General features: G+C 49.3%; 3 protein-coding genes across 3 annotated transcripts in view; all 3 read left to right on the top strand.

The window, feature by feature from the left end:
• LOC309527592 (uncharacterized protein) overlaps positions 1-13,312 on the top strand; it is a gene marked incomplete at its 3' end in the record, with an annotated part of 35,728 nt that extends 22,416 nt beyond the window's left edge. Inside the window, exons 3-4 of the mRNA XM_082214415.1 lie at positions 3,119-4,378; positions 13,101-13,312. Of these exons, the coding sequence (XP_082070541.1) occupies positions 3,196-4,378; positions 13,101-13,312 (1,395 nt within the window). The 5' untranslated portion in view covers positions 3,119-3,195. The remainder of the gene's footprint in view (positions 1-3,118; positions 4,379-13,100) is intronic.
• Positions 1-25,075, top strand: part of LOC309525805 (uncharacterized protein) — a 138,125-nt gene that overhangs the window by 9,136 nt on the left and 103,914 nt on the right. The window lies entirely within an intron of this gene.
• Positions 25,022-25,075, top strand: part of LOC309525796 (uncharacterized protein) — a 123,857-nt gene continuing 123,803 nt past the window's right edge. The window contains exon 1 of the mRNA XM_082211379.1: positions 25,022-25,050. The gene's annotated coding sequence lies outside the window, so the exon portion shown is untranslated. The remainder of the gene's footprint in view (positions 25,051-25,075) is intronic.

Genomic DNA, 25,075 nt, shown 5'->3' with positions numbered 1-25,075 from the left:
TGTGCTCGGAAACGTACTGGGAGCCAATGTAGGTCTTTCAAGACCGGTGTTATATGGTATTGGCGGCCGCTGCCAGTCACCAGTCTAGCTGCCGCATTCTGGATTAGTTGTAGTTTCCAAGTCACCTTCAAAGGTAGCCCCACGTAGAGCGCATTGCAGTAGTCCAAGCGGGAGATGACCAGAGCATGCACCACTCTGGCCAGTGTTATTCACCTTTAATACTCACCTTTTTCAGTGTAACACATATTTTTATCTTGTGATATTCAGATGAAGAAAGGTATAACAATTTAATAAATAATTCCCAGTTGGAGCAGAGCTAGAATATCCGGAAGCCCTTGGCCACCCAGGGCAAAGGAGGAAGAACAGTGAGAGAGGCCTGGACAGGGAATCTCCGCTAAGATAAGCCAGTGTCAGGAGGCGGGTGCGAGACCCGGTGGCATATAATTATTATAAATCATAATAGGGGTGGGTGTCTCAATCTGGCCTTCCCAGCAGTCAGGCTCCAGCTGCTTTCCTTCTGCATCTCGAGCTCTCTCCATTCAAGAATGCAAGGCTGAGAGATGGAGGTCCAACCCCAAGAACATTGTCCCACTGAGCACTCCTTCAACCGGCCACAAGCACCAAGCCTTGTCACTAGACTTATATATGAGACGGCTAGAGCGCCGGTGGCGGAGAACTCATTCCGAATCTGACCGGACACAGGTTAGAGCTCAACGTCGAGCCTACCAAGTGGCGATAGCGACGGCGAAGAAGAATTTCTTCACCGCCTCTATTGCATCTGCAGAAAACAGCAGCAGGAGACTTTTTCAGGTGGTTCACAATTTAGCGGAACCACCTGCAACATCGGGGCCCAGTACGGGCCACATGTTCTCCTGCAATGATTTTGCAAAGTTTTTTGCAGATAAAATCGCTCAGATTCGGGAAGAAGTAGACTCCACCGTGGGAGCAGGGCCGGGGCGGGAGAGTGCAAGAGTTCTGTCTGGTCAAGTTGAGTGGGATCAATTCCAATCTGTTGCCTCCGAGGATGTGGACAGGCTGCTTGGACGAGTGAAACCAACCACCTGTCTCCTGGATCCTTGCCCATCCTGGCTAATAAAAGCAAGCCGGGAAGGGCTGGGCGATGGGCTTCGTGGGGTGGTGAATGCTTCCCTCCGTGAGGGGGCCTTCCCAGACCCGCTGAAAGAGGCGGTTATTAAACCGCTTCTTAAAAAACCATCTCTAGATGCGGCCACAATGGCCAACTATCGCCCAGTCTCAAATCTTCCATTCCTGGGCAAGGTGATTGAGCGAGCGGTTGCCGAACAACTCCAGGCACGCCTGGAAGAAGCGGACCATTTGGATCCCTTCCAGTCGGGATTCAGGCCTCATCATGGGACTGAAACTGCCTTGGTCGCACTGGTTGATGATCTCCGGCGGGCTAGGGACAAAGGTGAGAGCTGTTTCCTAGTTCTGCTGGATCTCTCAGCGGCGTTCGATACCATCGACCATAGCATCCTTCTGGACCGTCTTGAGGGGCTGGGAGCTGGGGGCACTGTTATACAGTGGTTCCGTTCCTTCCTCCTGGGCCGTGTTCAGAAAGTGGTGGTGGGGGATGAGTGTTCAGACCCCTGGGCTCTCACTTGTGGGGTGCCTCAGGGTTCTGTCCTCTCCCCCATGCTTTTCAACATCTACATGCGGCCGCTGGGAGAGATCATCAGGAGGTTTGGGCTGGGTGTTCATCAGTATGCGGATGATACCCAGCTCTACCTCTTTTAAATCAGAACCAGTGAAGGCGGTGAAGGTCCTGTGTGAGTGTCTGGAGGCGGTTGGAGGATGGATGGCGGCTAACAGATTGAGGTTGAATCCTGACAAGACAGAAGTACTGTTCTTGGGGGACAGAAGGCGGGCAGGTGTGGAGGATTCCCTGGTCCTGAATGGGGTAACTGTGCCCCTGAAGGACCAGGTGCGCAGCCTGGGAGTCATTTTGGACTCACAGCTGTCCATGGAGGCACAGGTCAAATCTGTGTCCAGGGCAGCTGTTTACCAGCTCCATCTGGTACGTAGGCTGAGACCCTATCTGCCTGCGGACTGTCTCGCGAGAGTGGTGCATGCTCTGGTTATCTCCCGCTTGGACTACTGCAATGCACTCTACGTGGGGCTACCTTTGAAGGTGACTCGGAAACTACAACTAATCCAGAATGCGGCAGCTAGACTGGTGACTGGGAGCGGCCGCCGAGACCATATAACGCCGGTCTTGAAAGACCTGCATTGGCTCCCAGTACGTTTCCGAGCACAATTCAAAGTGTTGGTGCTGACCTTTAAAGCCCTAAACGGCCTCGGTCCAGTATACCTGAAGGAGCGTCTCCACCCCCATCATTCTGCCCGGACGCTGAGGTCCAGCGCCGAGGGCCTTCTGGCGGTTCCCTCATTGCGAGAAGCAAAGCTACAGGGAACCAGGCAGAGGGCCTTCTCGGTAGTGGCGCCCGCCCTGTGGAACACCCTTCCAGCAGATGTCAAGGCGATAAACAACTACCTGACATTCAGGAGACATCTTAAGGCAGCCCTGTTCAGGGAAGTTTTTAACGTGTGATATTTTATTGTATTTTTGGTTTTTATGGAAGCCGCCCAGAGTGGCTGGGGAGGCCCAGCCAGATGGGCGGGGTATAAATAATAAATTATTATTATTATTATTATTATTATGGGTCTCCCAAAATGGTCAGTATGGACCTCCTGAGGCCAAAGGGACTGTGCAGGTGATTAATAAACATCTAGAGGTCGAAGGGGACAAAATGTGGCCCAAGGGGTGGAGGATTATAGTGCAACGAATGAAGAACTTCATGATGAACTTAGGACCCTGATGAATATTGGCTTCATGGAACATAGAGCAACTCCCTTTCCTGTGATAAACCATTTTTTATCAAACGTAAAGCCCACAGTTAAACTGTATTCTAAGATAATGCTGCTTCATTAATGCTTAATTAAAGGTTAGGAAAGGCTGATGATGCATTACCATTATTTAACATTATTTCATCTGTCTTTCCGAAAAATTTCATATGGAGGACAGGAAAGAATGTACGAGATGTCAAAATAAGAGCAGGTGCTAATTGATGTGTGTAATATTCCTTTTTTCTCTTCCTAGGTTTCCTTTCCCCCCGCTCCTCCCTGTTGAAAGAAGACAATGGAGAAGGCAGTCAAAATTCTGGAGGGCCATGTCCAATGGAAATAACAAAGAAACCATATAAATTCATGGATTGTGAAAAGAGAGAGGAGAAACAATTTGAAAGTATGGAGTGTGGGACGAGTTTCACTGACAGTGGAACACTTGGAAAACATCAATGGACTCACACAGGAGAGAAACCATTTAAATGCTTGGAGTGTGGAAAGAGCTTCAGTCAGAGTGGAAACCTTAGAATTCATCAACGGAGTCACACGGGGGAGAAACCATTTAAATGCATGGAGTGTGGAAAGAGCTTCAGTCAGAGTGGAGACCTTAGAATTCATCAACGGACTCACACAGGAGAGAAACCATTTAAATGCTTGGAGTGTGGAAAGAGTTTCACTCAGAGTGGATACCTTAGAATTCATCAACGGACTCACACGGGGGAGAAACCATTTGAATGCATGGAGTGTGGAAAGAGCTTCAGTCAGAGTGGAGACCTTAGAATTCATCAACGGAGTCACACAGGGGAGAAACCATTTGAATGCATGGAGTGTGGAAAGAGCTTCAGTCAGAGTGGACACCTTAAAATTCATCAACGGAGTCACACTGGAGAGAAACCATTTAAATGCATGGAGTGTGGGAAGAGCTTCAGTGAGAGTGGACACCTTAGAATTCATCAACGGAGTCACACAGGGGAGAAACCATTTAAATGCATGGAGTGTGGAAAGAGCTTCAGTCAGAGTGGAGACCTTAGAATTCATCAACGGACTCACACGGGGGAGAAACCATTTAAATGCATGGAGTGTGGAAAGAGCTTCACTGAGAGTGGAAACCTTAGAATTCATCAACGGAGTCACACAGGGGAGAAATCATTTAAATGCATGGAGTGTGGAAAGAGCTTCAGTCAGAGTGGAGACCTTAGAATTCATCAACGGACTCACACGGGGGAGAAACCATTTGAATGCATGGAATGTGGAAAGAGTTTCACTCAGAGTGGATACCTTAGAATTCATCAACGGACTCACACGGGGGAGAAACCATTTAAATGCATGGAGTGTGGAAAGAGCTTCACTGAGCGTGGAAAACTTAGAATTCATCAACGGAGTCACACGGGGGAGAAACCATTTGAATGCATGGAGTGTGGAAAGAGCTTCAGTCAGAGTGGACACCTTAGAATTCATCAACGGAATCACACAGGGGAGAAACCATTTGAATGCATGATGTGTGGAAAGAGCTTCAGTCAGAGTGCACACCTTAGAATTCATCAACGGAGTCACACAGGGAAGAAATCATTTAAATGCATGGAGTGTGGAAAGAGCTTCAGTCAGAGTGGATACCTTAGAATTCATCAACGGACTCACACGGGGGAGAAGCCATTTAAATGCATGGAGTGTGGAAAGAGCTTCACTGAGAGTGGAAATCTTAGAATTCATCAACGGAGTCACACGGGGGACAAACCATTTGAATGCATGGAGTGTGGAAAGAGCTTCAGTCAGAGTGGGCACCTTAGAATTCATCAACGGAGTCACACGGGGGAGAAACCATTTAAATGCATGGAGTGTGGAAAGAGCTTCACTACTAGCGGAAACCTTAGAATTCATCAACGGAGTCACACAGAATCATAGAATCATAGAATAGAATCATAGAATCATAGAGTTGGAAGAGACCACAAGGGCCATCGAGTCCAACCCCCTGCCAAGCAGGCAACACCATCAGAGCACTCCTGACATATGGTTGTCAAGCCTCTGCTTAAAGACCTCCAAAGTAGGAGACTCCACCACACTCCTTGGCAGCAAATTCCACTGTCGAACAGCTCTTACTGTCAGGAAGTTCTTCCTAATGTTTAGGTGGAATCTTCTTTCTTGTAGTTTGGATCCATTGCTCCGTGTCCGCTTCTCCGGAGCAGCAGAAAACAACCTTTCTCCCTCCTCTATGTGACATCCTTTTATATATTTGAACATGGCTATCATATCACCCCTTAACCTCCTCTTCTCCAGGCTAAACATGCCCAGCTCCCTTAGCCGTTCCTCATAAGGCATCGTTTCCAGGCCTTTGACCATTTTGGTTGCCCTCCTCTGGACACGTTCCAGTTTGTCAGTGTCCTTCTTGAATTGTGGTGCCCAGAACTGGACACAGTACTCCAGGTGTGGTCTGACCAGAGCAGAATACAGTGGCACTATTACTTCCCTTGATCTAGATGCTATGCTCCTTTTGATGCAGCCCAGAATTGCATTGGCTTTTTTAGCTGCCGCGTCACACTGTTGGCTCATGTCAAGTTTGTGGTCAACCAAGACTCCTAGATCCTTTTCACATGTACTGCTCTCAAGCCAGGTGTCACCCATCTTGTATTTGTGCCTCTCATTTTTTTTGCCCAAGTGCAATACTTTACATTTCTCCCTGTTAAAATTCATCTTGTTTATTTTTGCCCAGTTCTCTAATCTGTCAAGGTCGTTTTGAAGAGTGATCCTGTCCTCTGGGGTGTTAGCCACCCCTCCCAGTTTGGTGTCATCTGCAAATTTGATCAGGATGCCCTTGAGTCCATCATCCAAGTCGTTGATAAAGATGTTGAATAAGACCGGGCCCAAGACAGAACCCTGTGGCACCCCACTAGTCACTCTTCTCCAGGATGAAGAGGAACCATTGATGAGCACCCTTTGGGTTCGGTCAGTCAGCCAGTTACAAATCCACTGAGTGGTAGCATAGTCAAGACCGCATTTTACCAGCTTCTTTACAAGAATATCATGGGGCACCTTGTCAAATGCCTTGCTGAAATCAAGGTAGGCTACATCCACTGCGTTCCCTTCATCTACCAGGCTTGTAATTCTGTCAAAAAACGAGATCAGGTTAGGGAGAAACCATTTCTGCTGCTCCAGAGAAGCGGACACGGAGCAATGGAGCCAAACTGCAAGAAAGAAGATTCCACCTAAACATTAGGAAGAACTTCCTGACAGTAAGAGCTGTTTGACAGTGGAATTTGCTGCCAAGGAGTGTGGTGGAGTCTCCTCCTTTGGAGGTCTTTAAGCAGAGGCTTGACAACCATATGTCAGGAGTGCTCTGATGGTGTTTCCTGCTTGGCAGGGGGTTGGACTCGATGGCCCTTGTGGTCTCTTCCAACTCTATGATTCTATGATTCTAAATGCATGTAGTGTGGAAAGCTTCAGTCAGAGTGGACACCTTAGAATTCATCAACGGAGTCACACAGGGGAGAAACCATTTAAATGCATGGAATATGGAAAGAGCTTCACTACTAGTGGAAACCTTAGAAATCATTAACGCACTCACAGGTGAGAAACCATTTAAATGCATGGAGTGTGGAAAGAGCTTCACTGAGAGTGGAACGCTTAGAAAGCATCAACGGACTCACACAAGGGAGAAACCATTTAAATGCATGGAGTTTGGAAAGAGCTTCAATAGAAGTGGACACCTTAGCAAACACCATTGAACTCACAGAGCGAAAACCACTTACTTATATGGAGTGTAGATAGCTCTTCAATCCTGATGTTCTTACAAAACATCAATGGACTCACAAGGAGGAGAAGCTTTAAGAGTTGAAACCCAACAATCTACCAACAAACTGAAAAAGCAGAAATGATTTGAATGGAAGGAGTGTGGGAAGTTCTTCTATTACCTTATATGTATATAATTTTATATGCAATTTGTTTTTATATGGAATTTATTTACAAATTGCTACATACTTTCCAGATACACATTTATTTCATACTTGACTTCCTCTCCATGGTTTCCCCATAGAATTTTTAAATTGCTGCATATTTCAGATATTTACACCTTACCTTTTCCACACTCTTCTCCAGCAAGTTTTCAACTGTTGTTTTCCATTCAGCTCCTACTTGTGTTTGTACATGTTTACAAAAATTCTTTAAATATTCAACAAAAGGTTTCTACTCCTCCTTAATGTCTGTCTTGATCTCTTATTTTCATAGTTAAATTTGCCAATTTGACATATTCCATCACTTTTAACTGCCGCTCTCTTGATCAAGTGTAGCTATCTCTTGATTTTGCCATTTTTGTGCATAAAGTACTTTTGCTGCTGTCGTTCATCTGTCTTCATGGAACATTTAACCCAGTTATCCCTAAAAGAAATGGTTTCTTCAGGAGCATCACCCTAAGTAAAGTAATTTTCTCCCTAGTTATAATTCATCTGGTTGGCTGAAAGCCACAAAGATGTTTTCTTTTCCAACAAATCCTTATACATTTCCCAAGCTCTTTATAAATTCTTCCTAATTACATAATTAATTACAAAAAAAGTATTTGGTATTTTGCCTTCTTTTGAGATACCTTTCTGCAGTGTTCTGTCTTAGTCCAGTGATACTACTCCATTAAAATCGCCCATAATAATTATATTTCCAACATAAACCTCAGACATACTTTCATCCAATAGTTGGAAGAAATCTTTCTTTTTCCTCATTAGGTGCGTCAGCTCCTACCAATAATATTTTTTTCTCCTTCACCATCACTTTCACTGCAAAAAGATCTGTTTAGAGTCCAGTTTGGAATTCATATATAGTACCACCCCTCTTTTCTTTGTTTTATCTGAATTCCTGTCCTAGTCCTTTATTTACCAATAATCATTTTTGTTGTTGTTTCCTTGTGAAAATATGTGTAATTTTATTTCATTTGGTTTTGTTGTTCAAACCATTCACATTCAATGAAAACAATTTTAAATCCATCATTGAATCCTTTAAACAGTTTTAAGTCCCTTTTCCCCTTATCAGCTATCTCCCTCCTCCAGCTCGTCTAGTTTGGATTTGATATCCCGCCTTTCACTCCCTTTAATGAGTCTCAAAGCGGCTAACATTCTCCTTTCCCTTCCTCCCCCACAAGAAACACTCTGTGAGGTGAGTGGGGCTGAGAGACTTCAGAGAAGGGTGACTGGCCCAAGGTCACCCAGCAGCTGCAGGTGGAGGAGCGGAGACGCGAACCCGGTTCCCCAGATTACGAGACTCCCGCGCTTAACCACTACACCACACTGGCTCTCTGATGCATCCATCTCCCAGCTCTTTTTAAAAATATATTTCCTCTAGAATGCCTCTGTTTTTATTGGCCCTTGCCATCTTTGTTTCTTCCCTATGTACATAAAAAAGTTCCCTTCCAGGAATTCTCAACTAAAGGGAATTGAATTCTTCTTGAGCGCATCAGCCAGAAACTTATAGCTGGTTCTTTTCTTCAGCAATTTTGAGCATTGTAATCAGTTTTTCTGGTAGTGTGTTTGGAGTTCTTGATCTTGAGTTTCATAAAATCAATCAAACTCCTGGCAGTTTATTTGCTTTTGCATAAGCTGATTTCACTCTGAAAGCAAGAATCTCCATCAAGTCGATTTTTTCTTTCTTTCTCCTCTTGTTTCTCCTGCTCTACTTTGGTTGAGGGTGTCTTTCTCGTCTGGCCCATAGTCAAGTTCTTGTTAACACCCAACATTTTTATAGCTTTCCACTTTAGGCAGGGTGCTCCGATGTTCCAGTAACCCCAGAGCCTTATGGGGGGGCTATACCCACACTCTCTCTCCCACCCCCATGGCACCTGTAGTAAAGTTAGTACTTTGGTCAAGCGGAGAGTGAGGCCTTGTGGGAAACCAGCAAGAATTATGGGAACTAGGTCCTGTTGCTTTAACCCGTAGACCCCTTGGTTCCAAGGGCGTGAAAGGTTTACTATGGGAGAGGAATTCTCTGGATAATGTGAATGGTTGACACCTGTGAGGGAAGTTATGTATATCCAGCCAGTGATGTTATCTCCCTGTTAATTGCCCAAAGGAGGTGCATCTGCATAAGCTCCAAGAAAGGGAGGAAACATCTTTGATGTAGGCTCTGGAGCCTTAATTGGCCCAGCTGTCAGAAGTTAAAATTATTAGCCCACAAGCTGGTTTTTGGAGAATTCAAATGTAACCAAGAGTGGTGATTGGGCCTGGGGGATCTGATTCCATGTGCAAATTAGGGATAAACGATCTTGAGAATGGCTGGGAAGGTGTGCTCTGCAATCCGCAAAATCGCCCTGCTGCTGATGTTCCACCTAAGCAGCCGTTCTTTTGTGATGAAGATTTTCTAAGACCTCTGAATGCGGATCTCTGAAGGACTCTGAACTATCCTATCTTTGCCTTAGAGTGTAGAAGTGAGTATTAGCTAGCTATATTTTTGCAACGTTTTTATTTTCTCTTTACTTGTAATCTACCAAAAGATGTGCCTGCTTTTTAGCATGTTCTTTATGTTTTAAAATAAATTTTAAGCAAGAAACTTTCTCTTGTCTTGTGTGTGCCTATCCGGGGAAATAGCTAAATCCAATGCCTAGCTTCTTGGTTGCGCCTTACTAAAGAATTTCTGCCTGCAAGCTTGTGGAAGCAACTTGTAGTTTGGAGTTAACCAGTAACAAAGAAGCACAGCCGTCTCCCTTGAGCTGTGGCTTAAGGTAACCCTGGGACAAGGGAGTGGTGGCAGCCTTACCAGTTCTGTTTCGTCCTGTTTCTGAAAAGGTAAAAGGGTCTGCCAGTGATACGGAAGGGGGGGCATGTCTTCTTTACCTTCTTCGCTACAATATATCCATTTATTCCCAATTGTCAATGTCAAAAGAGACTAAAATCTATAAAATTCATAGAAACTCAACGTGCCAATTTGCTCAATTTCTCTAGGACCCCATGACACTTCCCCTGTCCTCCATCATCCCTCAAGCAAGGTGTCAAGACCCTAATCCTGTCAAATCACTCTGCCAAATCTTTCCTCCGGGCAATGCCAGTACATGGATCATTGTCTTCTCATCACTGGTACTCAGGATGTGCTTATCTGCGCATATCTCCAGCTCTGCATATCCCCCCTCCCTCCTCCATATGTTAATCCATGTAACCCAACCTCTTCTTAATGTATTCATGATGTAACCTGTGTAACCCAACCTCTTCTTAATGTATTCATGATGTAACTGGGATGTATTTTGCACTGTATTCTGGGACATAGAGGGAAGTTTCAAAAGTTCATGTCACCCCTTTCTCGCTGTTCAATCTCGCCTTGAACCTGTTGCGCAATAAACTTGGATCTTCTGCAGCTTGCTCCTGTCTCCGGCTGAGCTCATTTTCCTCCGCAGGGACCCGTGGACTTAGTCCGACGAGCTGGGTGGCAGAGCAGCCTCGCACCCAGATTTTGCCGTAACATCCAGCCTTGCTCCAGAAACCTGGTCTGGCCGAAGAGCAAAGACAGGTGAGGGAGGGGCTAATGGTTGGGGGCCATTTTACCACAGGACCTGATCTGCAGCGGAGGGTGCATGGCAGGCGACTGAACTCTGATGCGACAACCTGGAAGTCCCAGAGCGGTGCATCAGTTAGAATGGGATGCTTAAGAAACCTCTACAGATTCTCAAAGGGGAGAAGAAAACATTTAGATGTATGGAGTGTTTGACGTATTTCTCTGAGAGTTCACTTTCCTTCCCATCAATGAACTCAGATAATGGGAAAGCAGTCTTAAATGCATGGAGTGCATGTGAAGTTCTGGTATTTGTATATAAAGTTGTATAGACAGGTCTTTAAAGAAATGAAGGTCATGTCTCACAAGTATAATAGCAGATATAATATAATGTTAGATAGGGAGGGGGAGAATCTGGAGTGCTGGGGTGAGTGATGATGGGCTGAGAGCCAGCTGATTTTGGGGCCTTGGTGGAGAGAGTTGGAAATGTTGGTGTTAGGAGTTGTGGTGGTAGTTTGGGAGCAGGGTTGGTGGGATTAGCATTATAGGAACAGCACCATAACTCTCATTGATGGAACAACAAAGACACAAAAAGACGAAAAGCATCTTGTACATTTTGATGCTATGGCCTGTTGGCTACACAAATAAAGTCTATTCATTCATTCATCTTATACATAGACTGAAAGGGCTTAAGCTCAGTGAGAAAGAGGAGGATTGGTTTGAGAAGACACTGAATTATTTGGGTAGGTTTGAACAATTTGGGGCAATTAAAATGTTTAAAGTTAAATAAACCTTGTGGAGGGAGGAGCGTTAAGGTACAGTGGTGCCCCGCAAGATGAATGCCTCGCAAGACGGAAGACTCGCTAGACGAATTTCCTATGGGCTTGCTTTGCAAGACGAAAATGTATTGCGAGTTCCTGCGGGGTTTTTTTCCTCCCCCCTTTTTCTAAGCCGCTTATCCGCTAAGCCACTAAAAGCCGCTAAAAGCTGCTAAGTCGCTAATAGCGCTAATCCGCTAAGCCGTCAATGGGCTTGCTTTGCAAGACGAAAAAACCGCAAGACGAAGAGACTCGCGGAACAGATTCTTTTCGTCTTGCGAGGCACCACTGTATATAGAATTGTACATATGTTATTATTGAATATTATTGAATATGTATATTATTGAATATTGTATAGGTAAAGGTAAAGGTACCCCTGCCCATACGGGCCAGTCTTGACAGACTCTGGGGTTGTGCGCCCATCTCACTTAAGAGGCCAGGGGCCAGCGCTGTCCGGAGACACTTCTGGGTCACGTGGCCAGCGTGACATCGCTGCTCTGGCGAGCCAGAGCCGCACACGGAAACGCCGTTTACCTTCCCACTAGTAAGCGGTCCCTATTTATCTACTTGCACTTGAAGGTGCTTTCGAACTGCTAGGTTGGCAGGCGCTGGGACCGAGCAACGGGAGCGCACCCCGCTGCGGGGGTTCGAACCGCCGACCTTTCAATCGGCAAGCCCTAGGCGCTGAGGCTTTTACCCACAGCGCCACCCGCGTCCCGAATATTGTATACTCAATGTATTTTTTATTAATCTTGGCAGCCACTTTATCTTGGCAGCCACTGATGTAGCGACTTGCTTCGTATTTAGCTATTCCATCTCTTTCCATTTGCCAGAGGGGTTTATATCTTGGAACTGATACGGAAGGAGGGGGGGGGCATGGATGCTCCCCCATTGCTTTCTGAACGGGCCCAAGGCGCTGACCTCGACTGTACCCAACTCTGTCTGCGACCCTCAGCCCCCACACCGTTGCATAAGCACCACACTATACCCCTGCCCCCACTAACAAAAGGCTCCCCTTTCCTCTCTCTATACGGGCGAAATAAGCCCCGATCTTCTCTATGCTTTCCTCTCGCCCTATTCCTAACGTGAGTAGACCGCATCACAATGTATCTCCATTCACTATACTGAACTCCGCTTTAGCCAATCACAGTCATGCATTCGCCTTGCAGGAGCTAGCTCAGGAGCTACTGCACGCCTCATTTCACTCCTAACAAGCTGCTGACGACCCCCCGTGGCGAGAACAATGGATCCGAAACCAGAAACCTCGTAAAACTGTCAAAATCCTGTTACAATGTATCCATTCCTGCTATAATATATCCGTTCTGTTTCCGACCCTTGATTGACGGTACAAAATAGGTCGGGAAGCATGGAAACCTTTAGAAATTGATATAAAATCAACCGTAACTCCGATTTCCTTGCTCTTGGTGTCATTCAATTCAGTTTCCTCTAGACTCCATGATGCTATCCCTACTTCCATAATCCCTGAGATGACAAGTCACGTACACAGGAACTTTCTAATCCCTTCAGATCACACCTCCGGGCAATGCCAGGTGTCAGACCATGCATATCTCTGGACTATTGTCTTGTTACCACCGGTACTCAGGAAGTGTTTACCTACGCATATCTCTCACTCTGCATATTTCCCCCTCCCTTATCTCAAATGTTAATTACTGTAACCCTGCCTTTCTTAAATATATTCATGATGTAACCCGTGAGACCCAACCTATCCATAATGTATGCATGACGTTTCTCACACTGTATTCTGGGAATCGGAAGGAACTTTTAAAAGTCAATGTCGCCCCATCCTCGGGGTTCAATGCCATTTTGAACCTGTTGCGCAATAAACATTGGGTCTCCGCTGTTTGCTCCTGTGTCCGGCTGAACTTATTTTTTCCGCTAGGACCCGCGGACTTAGTCCGACGAGCCGGGTGGCCGGACAACTCCGCACCCGGAATTTTCCCGTAACAGTTGGCGCCCGAACAGGGACGGGCGGTTCTCCCGTGTTGCTGACCGGGGGCCCCGAAATCTTCAGCCGGCTCCGGGCCCTTTTGCCCGAGAAGATCCTTTGGACCCCCGGCCATCTTCCGGGCGGTAATCAAACGTCCCAAGAGTTCAGCTGGGGAGCAAAGGGACATCCAGCCGGCTTCTTCGATCCCGGGATCAACGTTGAAGACGCGTGAGTATAGGGGAAGAAAATCCAGTGCACTGGTGGGAAGGGGTGGAAGTCTCCTGGCAACTGAATCTCTGCCCTCCTCCCTATCGCTCCTTCTTACCTTTCCCTTCCTGGTCCGGCTAGAGAGACCGTGGACCACCGCTCAGCCCGAAAGGGGGGCTCTGAGCTCTATCTCTTTCTCTAAACCCTCCAGCCAGCCGCACCAATTGGGAGTCCGAAAGTAAGACGGAGAGAGCCGACTTGAAAGACAGCCGACTCTCCGCAACGGACATCCCAGTTGAAAGCAAGGGGTTGGAGCTCTCTTTCCGAACTTCTCTAGCGCCCGGCAAGGGGGCGGGAAGTGGTCTTGCTTTCTGTCACCAATCCCAGCCGCACCGGTCGGGCCACGTAACACGTGTATCGTGCGTGAGCCCGCTTCCGAAAGCAAGGGGGATTTTCGATTCGAAAACCTGTCCAGGGATCACCCGATCTGGCATCGCACTACGCGGGCGTCCAGTAGGGCCCCTTTTTCCTGAGAGTGTGACGATAGGTAGGAGGTTGCCAGGAGGGGTTGCCCATGGTGAATTGGGCGGGACCGGCAGAGTGGAAGAGAGCCCCAGGTTATAGGAAATAGGAGTAAGGAAGTAAGGAAAATCGGAAAAGAAACATAAAAAACCAGATAGATAGAGCTCTCAAACCCTTCGCGAAGGAAGTTGCTAAGCAGCTAGAGACCCCCCCTTTTCTTTTTTACTATATACCCTTACACCCTACACCAAACCTTACCAACCCCTCTCTTCCTTCTTTCTGTCTAGACACGTGCAAATAAAATGGGTACCCAGGCCTCTAAGCATGAGCGGGCTCACTCCGGGAGGAAGGCTTCAAAGAAGCCATCCGAATCCCAGAGAGACCCCGACTCTCCACTTGAATTCGTCATCTCCTATTGGAAATCTATTCCCGGGCACAAATTGCTGTCGAGGCAGAAGTTAGAAGATCTTTGTAGAGACGCGTGGCCCGCCGGAACTGCCTCCGCGAAACCAGAGTTGCGTTGGCCAAAAGGGGGCTCCTTTAATGAAGACCGTCTACAACATCTTAGAAAATACTTGTTAGAAGAAAAGCCCCGCCAATTGGAATATCTGGCCACCTTCGAGACGGTCAAAGAGTTGCTCCAGGGCACCAAGGGAGCAACGACCTACCAGCTGCCTGTCCTAAGTCATGGAAGGACATCCTTGCCCCCCCCCATACGAGGGGTACCCTGGAGAAGACTCCACGGAACAAGCGCTCATCCCCTTCTACTATAGACAAATCACTCCACCCGCCCCAGGGGATCGCTCAGATAGTGATGAGGACACACAGGAACCAGGGGCGCGGGGGGGCGCGAGTCCACGAATAACCAGGCAGCGAGCTAGGGAAATTCAGGGCGCTACCTCAGAAGGCTCAAACCTCATAGCCCTGGGGCAGCGAGCTAAGGAAATACTAGAGGCTACCTTGAAAGATCCCAGCCTTTTAGAAAAACTTAAAGAGACCCCAGGGACGTCCAAACAAACGGAGTCCGCAGCCGTCCAGATGCCCTTAAGGGCCCTGCCAATCCCACCCCTGCAACCGGACGGACCTCCTCGGATGGTATACACACACCAACCATTTTATACTGCAGACCTGGTAACCTGGTCAAATCAAATGCCATCTTTAAGAGATGACCCGGATAAGTGTCACCGCCAGGTCAGCGCTATCTTTTCGACCCACAAGCCGACTTGGCCAGACGTTCACGTTCTCCTTAACGCCCTCTTCAACGAGGCTGAGAAGGCAGACATCCTGACAAAGGCCGGAGAGGCAATTGAACTCCCGAACTATCAGGCAGGACGTCCACAAGAGGTAGAACCACTTACGGCTCAGTGCTTGCGCATCGAGCCGACTTGGGACTACAATACAACTAATGGCATCTGGTGTCTAGACCTATTTAAAAAGGCAATCCTAGACGGCATTAAGGCCGCCGGACAACGTACTGTCAACTGGACGAAAGTCCAGACCGTGTTGCAAGGGGCTAGCGAACACCCATCCGACTACTACACTAGGCTTATCTCAGCTATCAAAACCTGGGGAGGAATCGACCCCGATAACCCCCAACACGAGGTCATAATCAAGGGTTTCTTTAAGGACCAAGCCTGCCCTGACATAAGAAAGGCCCTAAACTTACAAATTGGATACGATGGCAAAAGTATTAGCGAAATCCTCTCCATTGCTAAGTCAATCTATAATTCCCGAGACGAGAGGAGAAAGAAAGATTCCAAACCTGAAGTTGACCAAATCCTTGCTCTCAGCATGGAACCGAACCCCCATAGAGGAAGAGGTTTCAGCCGAGGGAAAGGCGTCCGGGGAGGAGGACCCCTAAATCCCCAGAGACCTTGGGGGCCTACCGCCGGAGGATGTTTTTACTGCCAAGAAGAGGGACACATAAAAAGGTTCTGTCCCTATCTCAACAATAATATGTCTTATGGGACACGCTCCAACACGACCCACGGGTATGGGAACCAACCACCACTCACCTATACCCCTCAAGCAGTCTCTGCCCCTTACAACCCGCAAGTACCTCCACGTACTCCCGCTCAAACCCAGGGACCTCCACCAGGACCGAGAACCCAAATGCCCACCATGAACCCACCGACCCACCACTGGACCAACGCCACTGCGCCACCCCTACACCCCCCCAATCAACCACCGCCGGATGACCAGGAAGCATATTGACAATTAGGGGGAGATCCCGACCAAACTCAAACCATCTGCCCAGTCCTCACGTTATCCGCGGAAGATCCATTTTGCACCATAGACATAGACGGTCACCCATATCAGTGCCTACTGGATACTGGGGCCACATATTCCACCCTAACCGATAGCCACCTGGAACCGGGCTCAGAGACTAGAAAAGTTATGGGTCTGGATGGGATCCCCCGCACTTGCCCGCTTTCACGCCCGACCAAAGTTACTCTTGGACCCTTATTGGCCGAACACACCTTCCTCCTGACCAGCAGTCCCGTAAACCTCCTCGGAAGAGACCTTCTTTGTAAATTAAACGCAACAATCAAATGTTCTAAGGAGGGTATTTATTTATACATGCCGGAGGATTCCACCCCCGCATTTCAGGGAATAATGGAGGAAGCAGGGACAGATAGACAATTTCCGGAACTCCCACCCGAACTGAAGAACGATTTGCCCCCTTCCCTATGGGGCACCGAATCTACTTCAGTAGGTCTCTTACTATCAGCGGTCCCAGTAAAAATCACCTACAGGACTGACCTACCCTTTCCATGCACTAAACAATATCCCTTACCCAAGGAAGCCATCGAGGGACTAAACCCCATGATAGAAGACTTCCTCCAAAAGGGGATCCTGGTTCCTTGTGCATCCCCGTGCAACACCCCAGTTCTCCCTGTTAAGAAACCATCGGCAGAAGGAGCCCCAGTCCGATACCGCTTTGTCCAGGACTTAAGACTTGTGAATCAATTCGTAATACCCCGCCACCCAGTGGTGGGCAACCCAAATTCCCTCCTGAATGCCATACCGGCTGACACCAAATGGTACACTGCTGCGGACCTATGCTCCGCCTTCTTTAGCATTCCCTTGGACCCAGCCAGCCAATTCCTCTTTGCCTTCACCTGGGGACCCAGTCAATTAACCTGGACAAGGTTGCCCCAGGGGTATGTGGAGTCTCCCGCTATTTTTTCGGCCATATTACACCAAGACTTGCAGGATATACGCCTCCCTTCTGGTTCCGTTCTCCTCCTCTACGTGGATGACCTTCTTCTCTGTTCCACCAATGAGGAAGCATGTAAAAGAGATACCAAATACCTCCTTGCCGAACTAGCACGGAAAGGACACAAGGTGTCACCAAAAAAGTTGCAGTATTGCAAGCAAGAAGTGAAGTACCTCGGGCACATTCTAGGAATAGGTACCCGAAGCCTAGCCACTGATAGAATAGAAGCGGTCACTAAAATCCCTCTCCCCAAAACAAAACGACAACTACGGGGATTTCTAGGGATGGCTGGCTTCTGCAGAGCTTGGATCGCGGGTTACAGTGAGATAACCAAGCCTCTGACGGCCATGACCCGACAAGACCACCCAGACACCTTGGTCTGGGAAGAGGAAGCATATAAATCCTTCGAACGCGTAAAACGGGAATTGCGATCAGCCCCTGCCTTAGGCCTACCAGATTACAGGATTCCTTTTAACCTCTTCATACACGAACAAATGGGGGTAGCTTCTGGTGTCTTAACCCAACCTTTCCGAGATACAGAGAGACCGGTAGCCTATTACAGCCTTCAGCTGGACAACACTGCGAAAGGAGCAGTGGGTTGCTTGAGAGCTATTGCAGCCGCCGCCATCCTCCTTGAAAAGGCCCAAGAAACGGTCCTCGGACATGAAATCACCATCCATGTTCCCCACTCCGTCTCCACCCTCCTAACCCTCAAAGGCTGCCACCACTTCTCAAACTCCCGCCTCAACAGATATGAAGCCCTCCTACTCGCCCCGTCTAACGTCACCATAAAACGGGTCAATTCTCTCAATCCAGCAACCCTACTTCCCCTCCCTGATGATGGTACCCCACATCATGATTGCGCTGCGATAGTCCGCCAGGCGGAGAAACCCCGGGAAGACTTAGACCACATCCCTTTAGAGAACCCGGACGTCATACTCTACACCGACGGCAGCTCAAAGGTCATTGATGGGGAGAGGAAAACTGGATACGCGGTGGTTTCCGATTTCGAACTCATAGAATCAAATCCGATAAACCCCCAATATAGTGCCCAGGCCGCGGAGTTAATTGCCCTCATACGCGCCTGCGAAATTAGTGAAGGTAAAAGAGCAACCATTTACACGGATAGCAAGTACTGTTTCGGACTTGTGCACACCACTGGTCAAATTTGGCTCCAAAGAGGTTTTTTGACTGCCGCCGGCTCGCAAATCTCACACGCCGCACTGGTCGAGAGATTGTTGACAGCAATCCACCTACCCACTGCAATAGCCGTGGTGCACTGCAAAGCGCATACGAAAGGAAAGGACCCAGTTTCAAAAGGAAATAGGCGCGCTGATAAGGCAGCCCAAGCAGCTGCACTCCGCCCCCCGCAAAATGAGTCAGAGTTCCAAGCATTACAACTCCCCCTAAATGTAGATCCCTCACAAATGTACCATACTGCCCCAGACGAAGAAAAGACCATGTGGGAATCCCTAGGCGCAGTTAACCATGCTGGGGTCTGGACCCTCCCCGATGGCAGAGCCGTCCTTCCAAAAGCGTGGACTCCAAAATTGGTGAGGGTCCTCCACCAACAAACACACTGGGGAAAGGAAAGGTTAATCGAACACGTTAAGAGATCCTGGTTTGCTCCAGGATTAGCTGCCGCAGCCACTGCAGCCTCCAAGAATTGTGCTACCTGCACCGCGTTCAACCCAAAACGCCAACCCAAAAGGCCGCCAGGGGCTAGACAATGGGCTTTTGTCCCTTTCGAAAGTTTGCAATTAGATTTCATAGATTTGCCACTATGCCAGGGTTTCAAGCACGCCTTGATCATAATAGACCAATTCTCCTCATGGGTAGAAGGGTTCCCCTGCCGAAAGGCCACTGCCTCAGTAGTTGCCAGAGCCCTCCTTCAAGACATCATACCCCGATACGGAATACCCCGCCGCTTGGACAGTGACAGGGGAACCCACTTCACCGCAGAAATAGTACAACTAGTCGCCAGAGCCCTCCAAATAAAATGGGACTTACATACCCCTTACCACCCACAATCTTCTGGTCAAGTGGAACGGATGAATCAGGAGATAAAAATACAGTTGGGAAAGCTCTGCCGAGCTACGGGACTGAAATGGGTGAATGCACTTCCACTAGTTCTACATAACGTTCGAAGTGCCCCAACTGGACCATTAAAACTGTCACCGTTCGAACTCCTGTTTGGGAGACCCCCTCCTGTGTACAATACCCTATACCCCCTTTCAGAACTCGAGGTGGGGGAAACAGAGCTCACTAATTATGTTATTCAGCTCCAGATACAGCTAAAACGTCTCCACCACTACGCAGCCGTCGAGGGACAGAACCTGCCCATCGACGCCCAAGCCCACTCCTTTCATCCAGCGGACTGGGTTCTAGTCAAGGTATATCCGAAACTACCCCTACAACCAACTTGGGAAGGACCTTATCAGGTACTTCTGACTTCACCAACCGCTGTAAAAGTGGGGGAGAAGGCCGCGTGGATACATCACACGAGGTGCAAGTCGGCACCACCTCCCCTGGAGACTCAAGACAGCCACGGAGAGGATTACACCTTCGACTCCCCGCCTTCCCCACCAACCTCCTACATCGACGACGACGAGGAATTAAGACCAGCAGATCGGAGCCAAGGTCGGGCTCAACAGACCGGACCAGCAGATCGGAGCCAAGGTCGGGCTCAACAGACCGGACCAGCAGATCGGGGCCAAGGTCGGGCTCAACAGACCGGACCAGCAGATCGGGGCCAAGGTCGGGCTCAACAGACCGGACCAGCAGCTCGGGGCCACAGTCGGGCTCAACAGACCGGACCACACGCCACGCCACCCAACTGGACATCTGAAATCGTCCCAGACACCGACGCCCTCAAGCTACGCCTCAAACGCTGCAACGCCTCACCTGACAGCTCCGTTGACAGCTCTCCTGACAGCGCTCTTTGACAGCTCCGTTGATAGCTCCACTGACAGCGCACTTTGACAGCTCCATTGACAGCTGTTCTGACAGCGCGTTCCCACGGCCTTTCGACCGCCCTATACCCAATGCTTCCCCATCTCCGAACTCTAACCATGAACTTCTTCATCTTTCTTGCCTACCAGACTTTGACCTACTCCTCGGCCATGCCAACCGATCATTGTACTGGCTTACCCACAGACTACCATTTCCTGGACTATCACCGACTCGAGACGGGTGGAAAGTCAAACCCTGATCGAATGGGGGACTTTGACTTTTGCCTCCCCGAGTCTCGGACATTGCTGCGACATTCCCTCGTACCCCGGCTAACTGACAACGAGTATTGGGAACTTTTCATTCGAGACCAAACCTTACACCGAATTGGGTCAGCCGCGGTCACCCTTGACCATTCTTACTACCGCCTCACCTGCAAGAACGGGACTCATTTCCTTTTCGGTAAAGGAGAACTCTTAAGGAACCCTAACTGGACCGAGATTGAGAAAGGAGGGGCTGCACCATCCTACACCGATGCAACCGATCCCTCCGACAACTTAATCTTCGGATTCCAATGCCTCTTCATGACCCCGGAACCCCGAAAACCACAACTACAAGGACTTTGCGTAAGAAAGTTCTGCTGCCTTTGGAACCTCGGAGTTACCCACGACTGGAGGGGAGCAGAATACCTAGAAGGTTGGTACCATCCAGCACATCCCTCGCGCTCCCCCACATGGGATAACGTTGGACCTTTGCGATGTGGGGGCATAGCCAAAGACAGGCGCCTCCTAAATACCACCGACCCCCTTCATCCACTCGGCACGGCACCACGGAAACTCGGCGCTGACCCTTCCTTCCCCGGAGAAGATCTCCTTTCCTCCTGGGAACAGAACTCTTATATTAAACTCATCGGCCAGGTGGCCAAGGAGGCACCCTACCCTGAATGCTGGATTTGCGCCCATGCGCCCAGCCACCTTCAACAGAGTCTCCCCCTCGTTCCCGTCCCAGTCACCATAGAACAATTCCGGTCAGGGGATGTCGCCTCCTGGAACCTGACCACGTTGAACTTGACCCATCAATACCTTTACCTCACTGGCCCGACCAAGGGTCCACTCTGCCGCACCTTTACCGGGGAAGGGACTTTCATCGGCTCCAGTACCTGTGCGTCCAACTTAGAACTCTTATCCACCGGCCATGCCACCATTACGGACGTGACAGGATCCCGGACCTTCCCAAACCTCACCCTCGCTTGGGCCACTGTCATCGGTCACCCCCCACTCTGGCAGCCCCAACCCGCCGACGCTATGTTACTACAAGCCTTCGCCTCGGGGAGGATGGAGTCGTATCTCAGCGGCTTGTTTTGGGTATGTGGCCATCGCGCTTATACCTGGGTCAGCCCCCATATGTCTGGATCTTGCTTCGTCGGGTACATCGTTCCCGGAATAAGAGTAGTGCCACATCTACCCCCTGGGAGACAGAGAAATAAAAGGGAGAAGAAGCAACTGTCTGACTTATCCGATGTCGCCGCAAACGGGGAAACCGTGGGTCGAGCACTCTTTCCTGCTTACGGGGCAGGATCCAACCACGTCGACATCCTTCGGCTTACTGACATCCTCCTCAAATTCATGCAGGAGGCAACTGAGATCACAGACTCCCTGGTGTCAGAGCTGTCCGAAGTGAGACAGCTAAGTTTACAGACGAGAATTGCCACGGACTTTCTGCTGTCTAGCCAAGGAGGGACGTGCGCCTTAATAGGTACGGAGTGTTGCACATATGTAACTGACCAAACTTTAAACATCACTGGACATTTGAATAACATCCACGAGCTAGCAGGGAGACTACACGAGATACAACACGAAGGACTGTCTGACACCGACTTGTGGGGATGGCTGCCCAAGCTGGGGTGGCTCCGACAATTAATCAAGGTCGTATTTCTCACGATTCTTACTGTTGCCTTTTGCATCTCAGTGCTCTGTTGTGCCATACACTGTGTCTCTCCTTGCTGCTCTCTTCTCCGCTTCCCTGTTCAATCCGCTCCTCTTTCCCTTCGAGCCTATTCCCGCTCCCGCAGCGCTCCTGTCTTTCCTGAATATGTACAAATGAGACACCTTGGCGAAGGGGAGTATGAAATCACAGGGGTATAGGGTGCGGAGAAAGGATTTGCAAGTTCTTGCAGAACTTTGATGCAAATCTATCTCCGAATGGGGGACTGATACGGAAGGAGGGGGGGGGCATGGATGCTCCCCCATTGCTTTCTGAACGGGCCCAAGGCGATGACCTCGACTGTACCCAACTCTGTCTGCGACCCTCAGCCCCCACACCGTTGCATAAGCACCACACTATACCCCTGCCCCCACTAACAAAAGGCTCCCCTTTCCTCTCTCTATACGGGCGAAATAAGCCCCGATCTTCTCTATGCTTTCCTCTCGCCCTATTCCTAACGTGAGTAGACCGCATCACAATGTATCTCCATTCACTATACTGAACTCCGCTTTAGCCAATCACAGTCATGCATTCGCCTTGCAGGAGCTAGCTCAGGAGCTACTGCACGCCTCATTTCACTCCTAACAAGCTGCTGACGACCCCCCGTGGCGAGAACAATGGATCCGAAACCAGAAACCTCGTAAAACTGTCAAAATCCTGTTACAATGTATCCATTCCTGCTATAATATATCCGTTCTGTTTCCGACCCTTGATTGACGGTACAAAATAGGTCGGGAAGCATGGAAACCTTTAGAAATTGATATAAAATCAACCGTAACTCCGATTTCCTTGCTCTTGGTGTCATTCAATTCAGTTTCCTCTAGACTCCATGATGCTATCCCTACTTCCATAATCCCTGAGATGACAAGTCACGTACACAGGAACTTTCTAATCCCTTCAGATCACACCTCCGGGCAATGCCAGGTGTCAGACCATGCATATCTCTGGACTATTGTCTTGTTACCACCGGTACTCAGGAAGTGTTTACCTACGCATATCTCTCACTCTGCATATTTCCCCCTCCCTTATCTCAAATGTTAATTACTGTAACCCTGCCTTTCTTAAATATATTCATGATGTAACCCGTGAGACCCAACCTATCCATAATGTATGCATGACGTTTCTCACACTGTATTCTGGGAATCGGAAGGAACTTTTAAAAGTCAATGTCGCCCCATCCTCGGGGTTCAATGCCATTTTGAACCTGTTGCGCAATAAACATTGGGTCTCCGCTGTTTGCTCCTGTGTCCGGCTGAACTTATTTTTTCCGCTAGGACCCGCGGACTTAGTCCGACGAGCCGGGTGGCCGGACAACTCCGCACCCGGAATTTTCCCGTAACAGAACTTTCTGTGTGGAATATATTTTAAGGTTGGTGTGTCCCTTCCTGTTGTAATCTATTATTTCCTGTATTCCCCACCCCAACCCCACTCCGAGAACTTGATTCTTGCTGTGCCATCGACTCTCCCATCTTTCATTGGCATTTTGCCTTTTCCCAGTAGTGATGTATGGAAGTGAGAGGTGGACTGTAAAGAAGGTTGATTGCTGAAGAATTGATGCTTTTGAATTATGGTGCTGGAGGAAACTCCAGCACCATAATTGGACAATGTTCTCGAAGCTACCAGCATGAGTTTGACTAAACTGCGGGAGGCAGTGGAAGACGGGAGTGCCTGGCGTGCTCTGGTCCAGGGGGTCACGAAGAGGCAGACACGACTAAACAACTAAACCACAACAACAAGGGCTGACTTCCAGCTTTCCATTACTAATTACCATCCATTAATAATTATTTTCCATTAGGAATTATTTTTCTTGAGTGAAGGATTGCCACAACATAAAACAATGTAGTACATGTATAGAGAAAGAACAAAGGCTGTTAGGATTTCAGGCTCCCCAATGCTGATTTATGTTTGATATATTTCACACGCCTGTCTGAGTGGAGTGTGAGAAAGGAAGACTGTCTTATCTCCCTTCCGGTGTGAGACTGTGAAACTACTTTCACTTTTATGTCGTTCTGTTTTGTTGTTGGAGCTGATGAGAATGGATGCCATTATGCATATGTATGTAAATGTTATGTAAATAAATAGTAGTTTAGAACTAGGATGCTTCTTTCTTCTGCTGTGTTAAGCCAGAAGGCTAGTGTGCACAAATCAAGATGGTTTATGTCGCTGGAGAAGGGGATGCCTTTTCCAGAGCTATGCTCACCGGAGGACGCTCGGAGGGAGGCGGGGAAAGCCGTTGAGGGGAAGAAGAAGCAGCGGGGGGGGAGGGGCTCCTCCTCTCTCGCCCCTCAGAGACACAGAGAGAGACAAGGGGGACCCTCTTGGGAGGGGAGCAGAAAGGGGTCTCTCTCTCTCCCCCCCCCTCACAACCCCATTGCACTCCTCTCATGGCGGAAGGGGACCCCACCCTCTCCCTGCCTGGCGAGGGGGCAGCCGGGCCAAGGGGGTCTCTGGGCGCAGGAGAGCCTGGGGGGAGGAGGGGGGAGAGGAGAGGAAGCGCCCCTCCTCTCTCAGGCAGCCCCATGTCTCTTCCCACCCCCGAGGCTGGGTCCATCTCTGGGCTTCACAGAGGACCCCCCTGGGTTGGGGGGGGAGGAGGGACCCCCCTTTGGCTTCCCTGGGTCCGCCCCTCCCCCACTCTCCTGACCCACAGGGGGAGGGGCAGCCCTTCCCTCCTCCTCACTCAGCCTCTCCCCTCCCAGCCTCCCTGTTTGCAGATTGAAAACCCCCTCCTTCTCTCCCCGCAAACCCAGGTCACCCCCCCCCAGATATGATGCCCCCCCCGCAGCCATCTCGCCCCCTGCTGTGGGGAGGAGGAAGGAGGGGGGCCAGGCCCCCATGGAGCCCCCGAGGCAGCGCCGTCCCGTCCTCTTCCCCTCCGGACACAGGGAGGGGCTGCTCTATGGTCGTAGCTCTAGGGGCAAGCGCATCCCAAAAGGAACCGGAAGTGTCGCTGCTGAATGCGCCGGAAGTTGCCAGACAGGGAAAGGAGGAGGGGCGTCAGTGGAGAAACCCCCCCCCCCCGCGCGCCCTTTCTATTGCACATAAGGAAAGCGGACTAATCTGGAGCCAGGGAGGCGGAGGACCAAGAGGTAAAGAGGGAAATAGAGGAGGGGG

The sequence above is a fragment of the Podarcis vaucheri genome (assembly GCF_965113315.1).
Source record: "Podarcis vaucheri genome assembly, chromosome: 2".
Classification (NCBI taxonomy): domain Eukaryota; kingdom Metazoa; phylum Chordata; class Lepidosauria; order Squamata; family Lacertidae; genus Podarcis; species Podarcis vaucheri.
The sequence above is the reverse complement of the archived record's forward strand: the minus strand, read 5'-3'. Positions and strand labels throughout refer to the sequence as shown.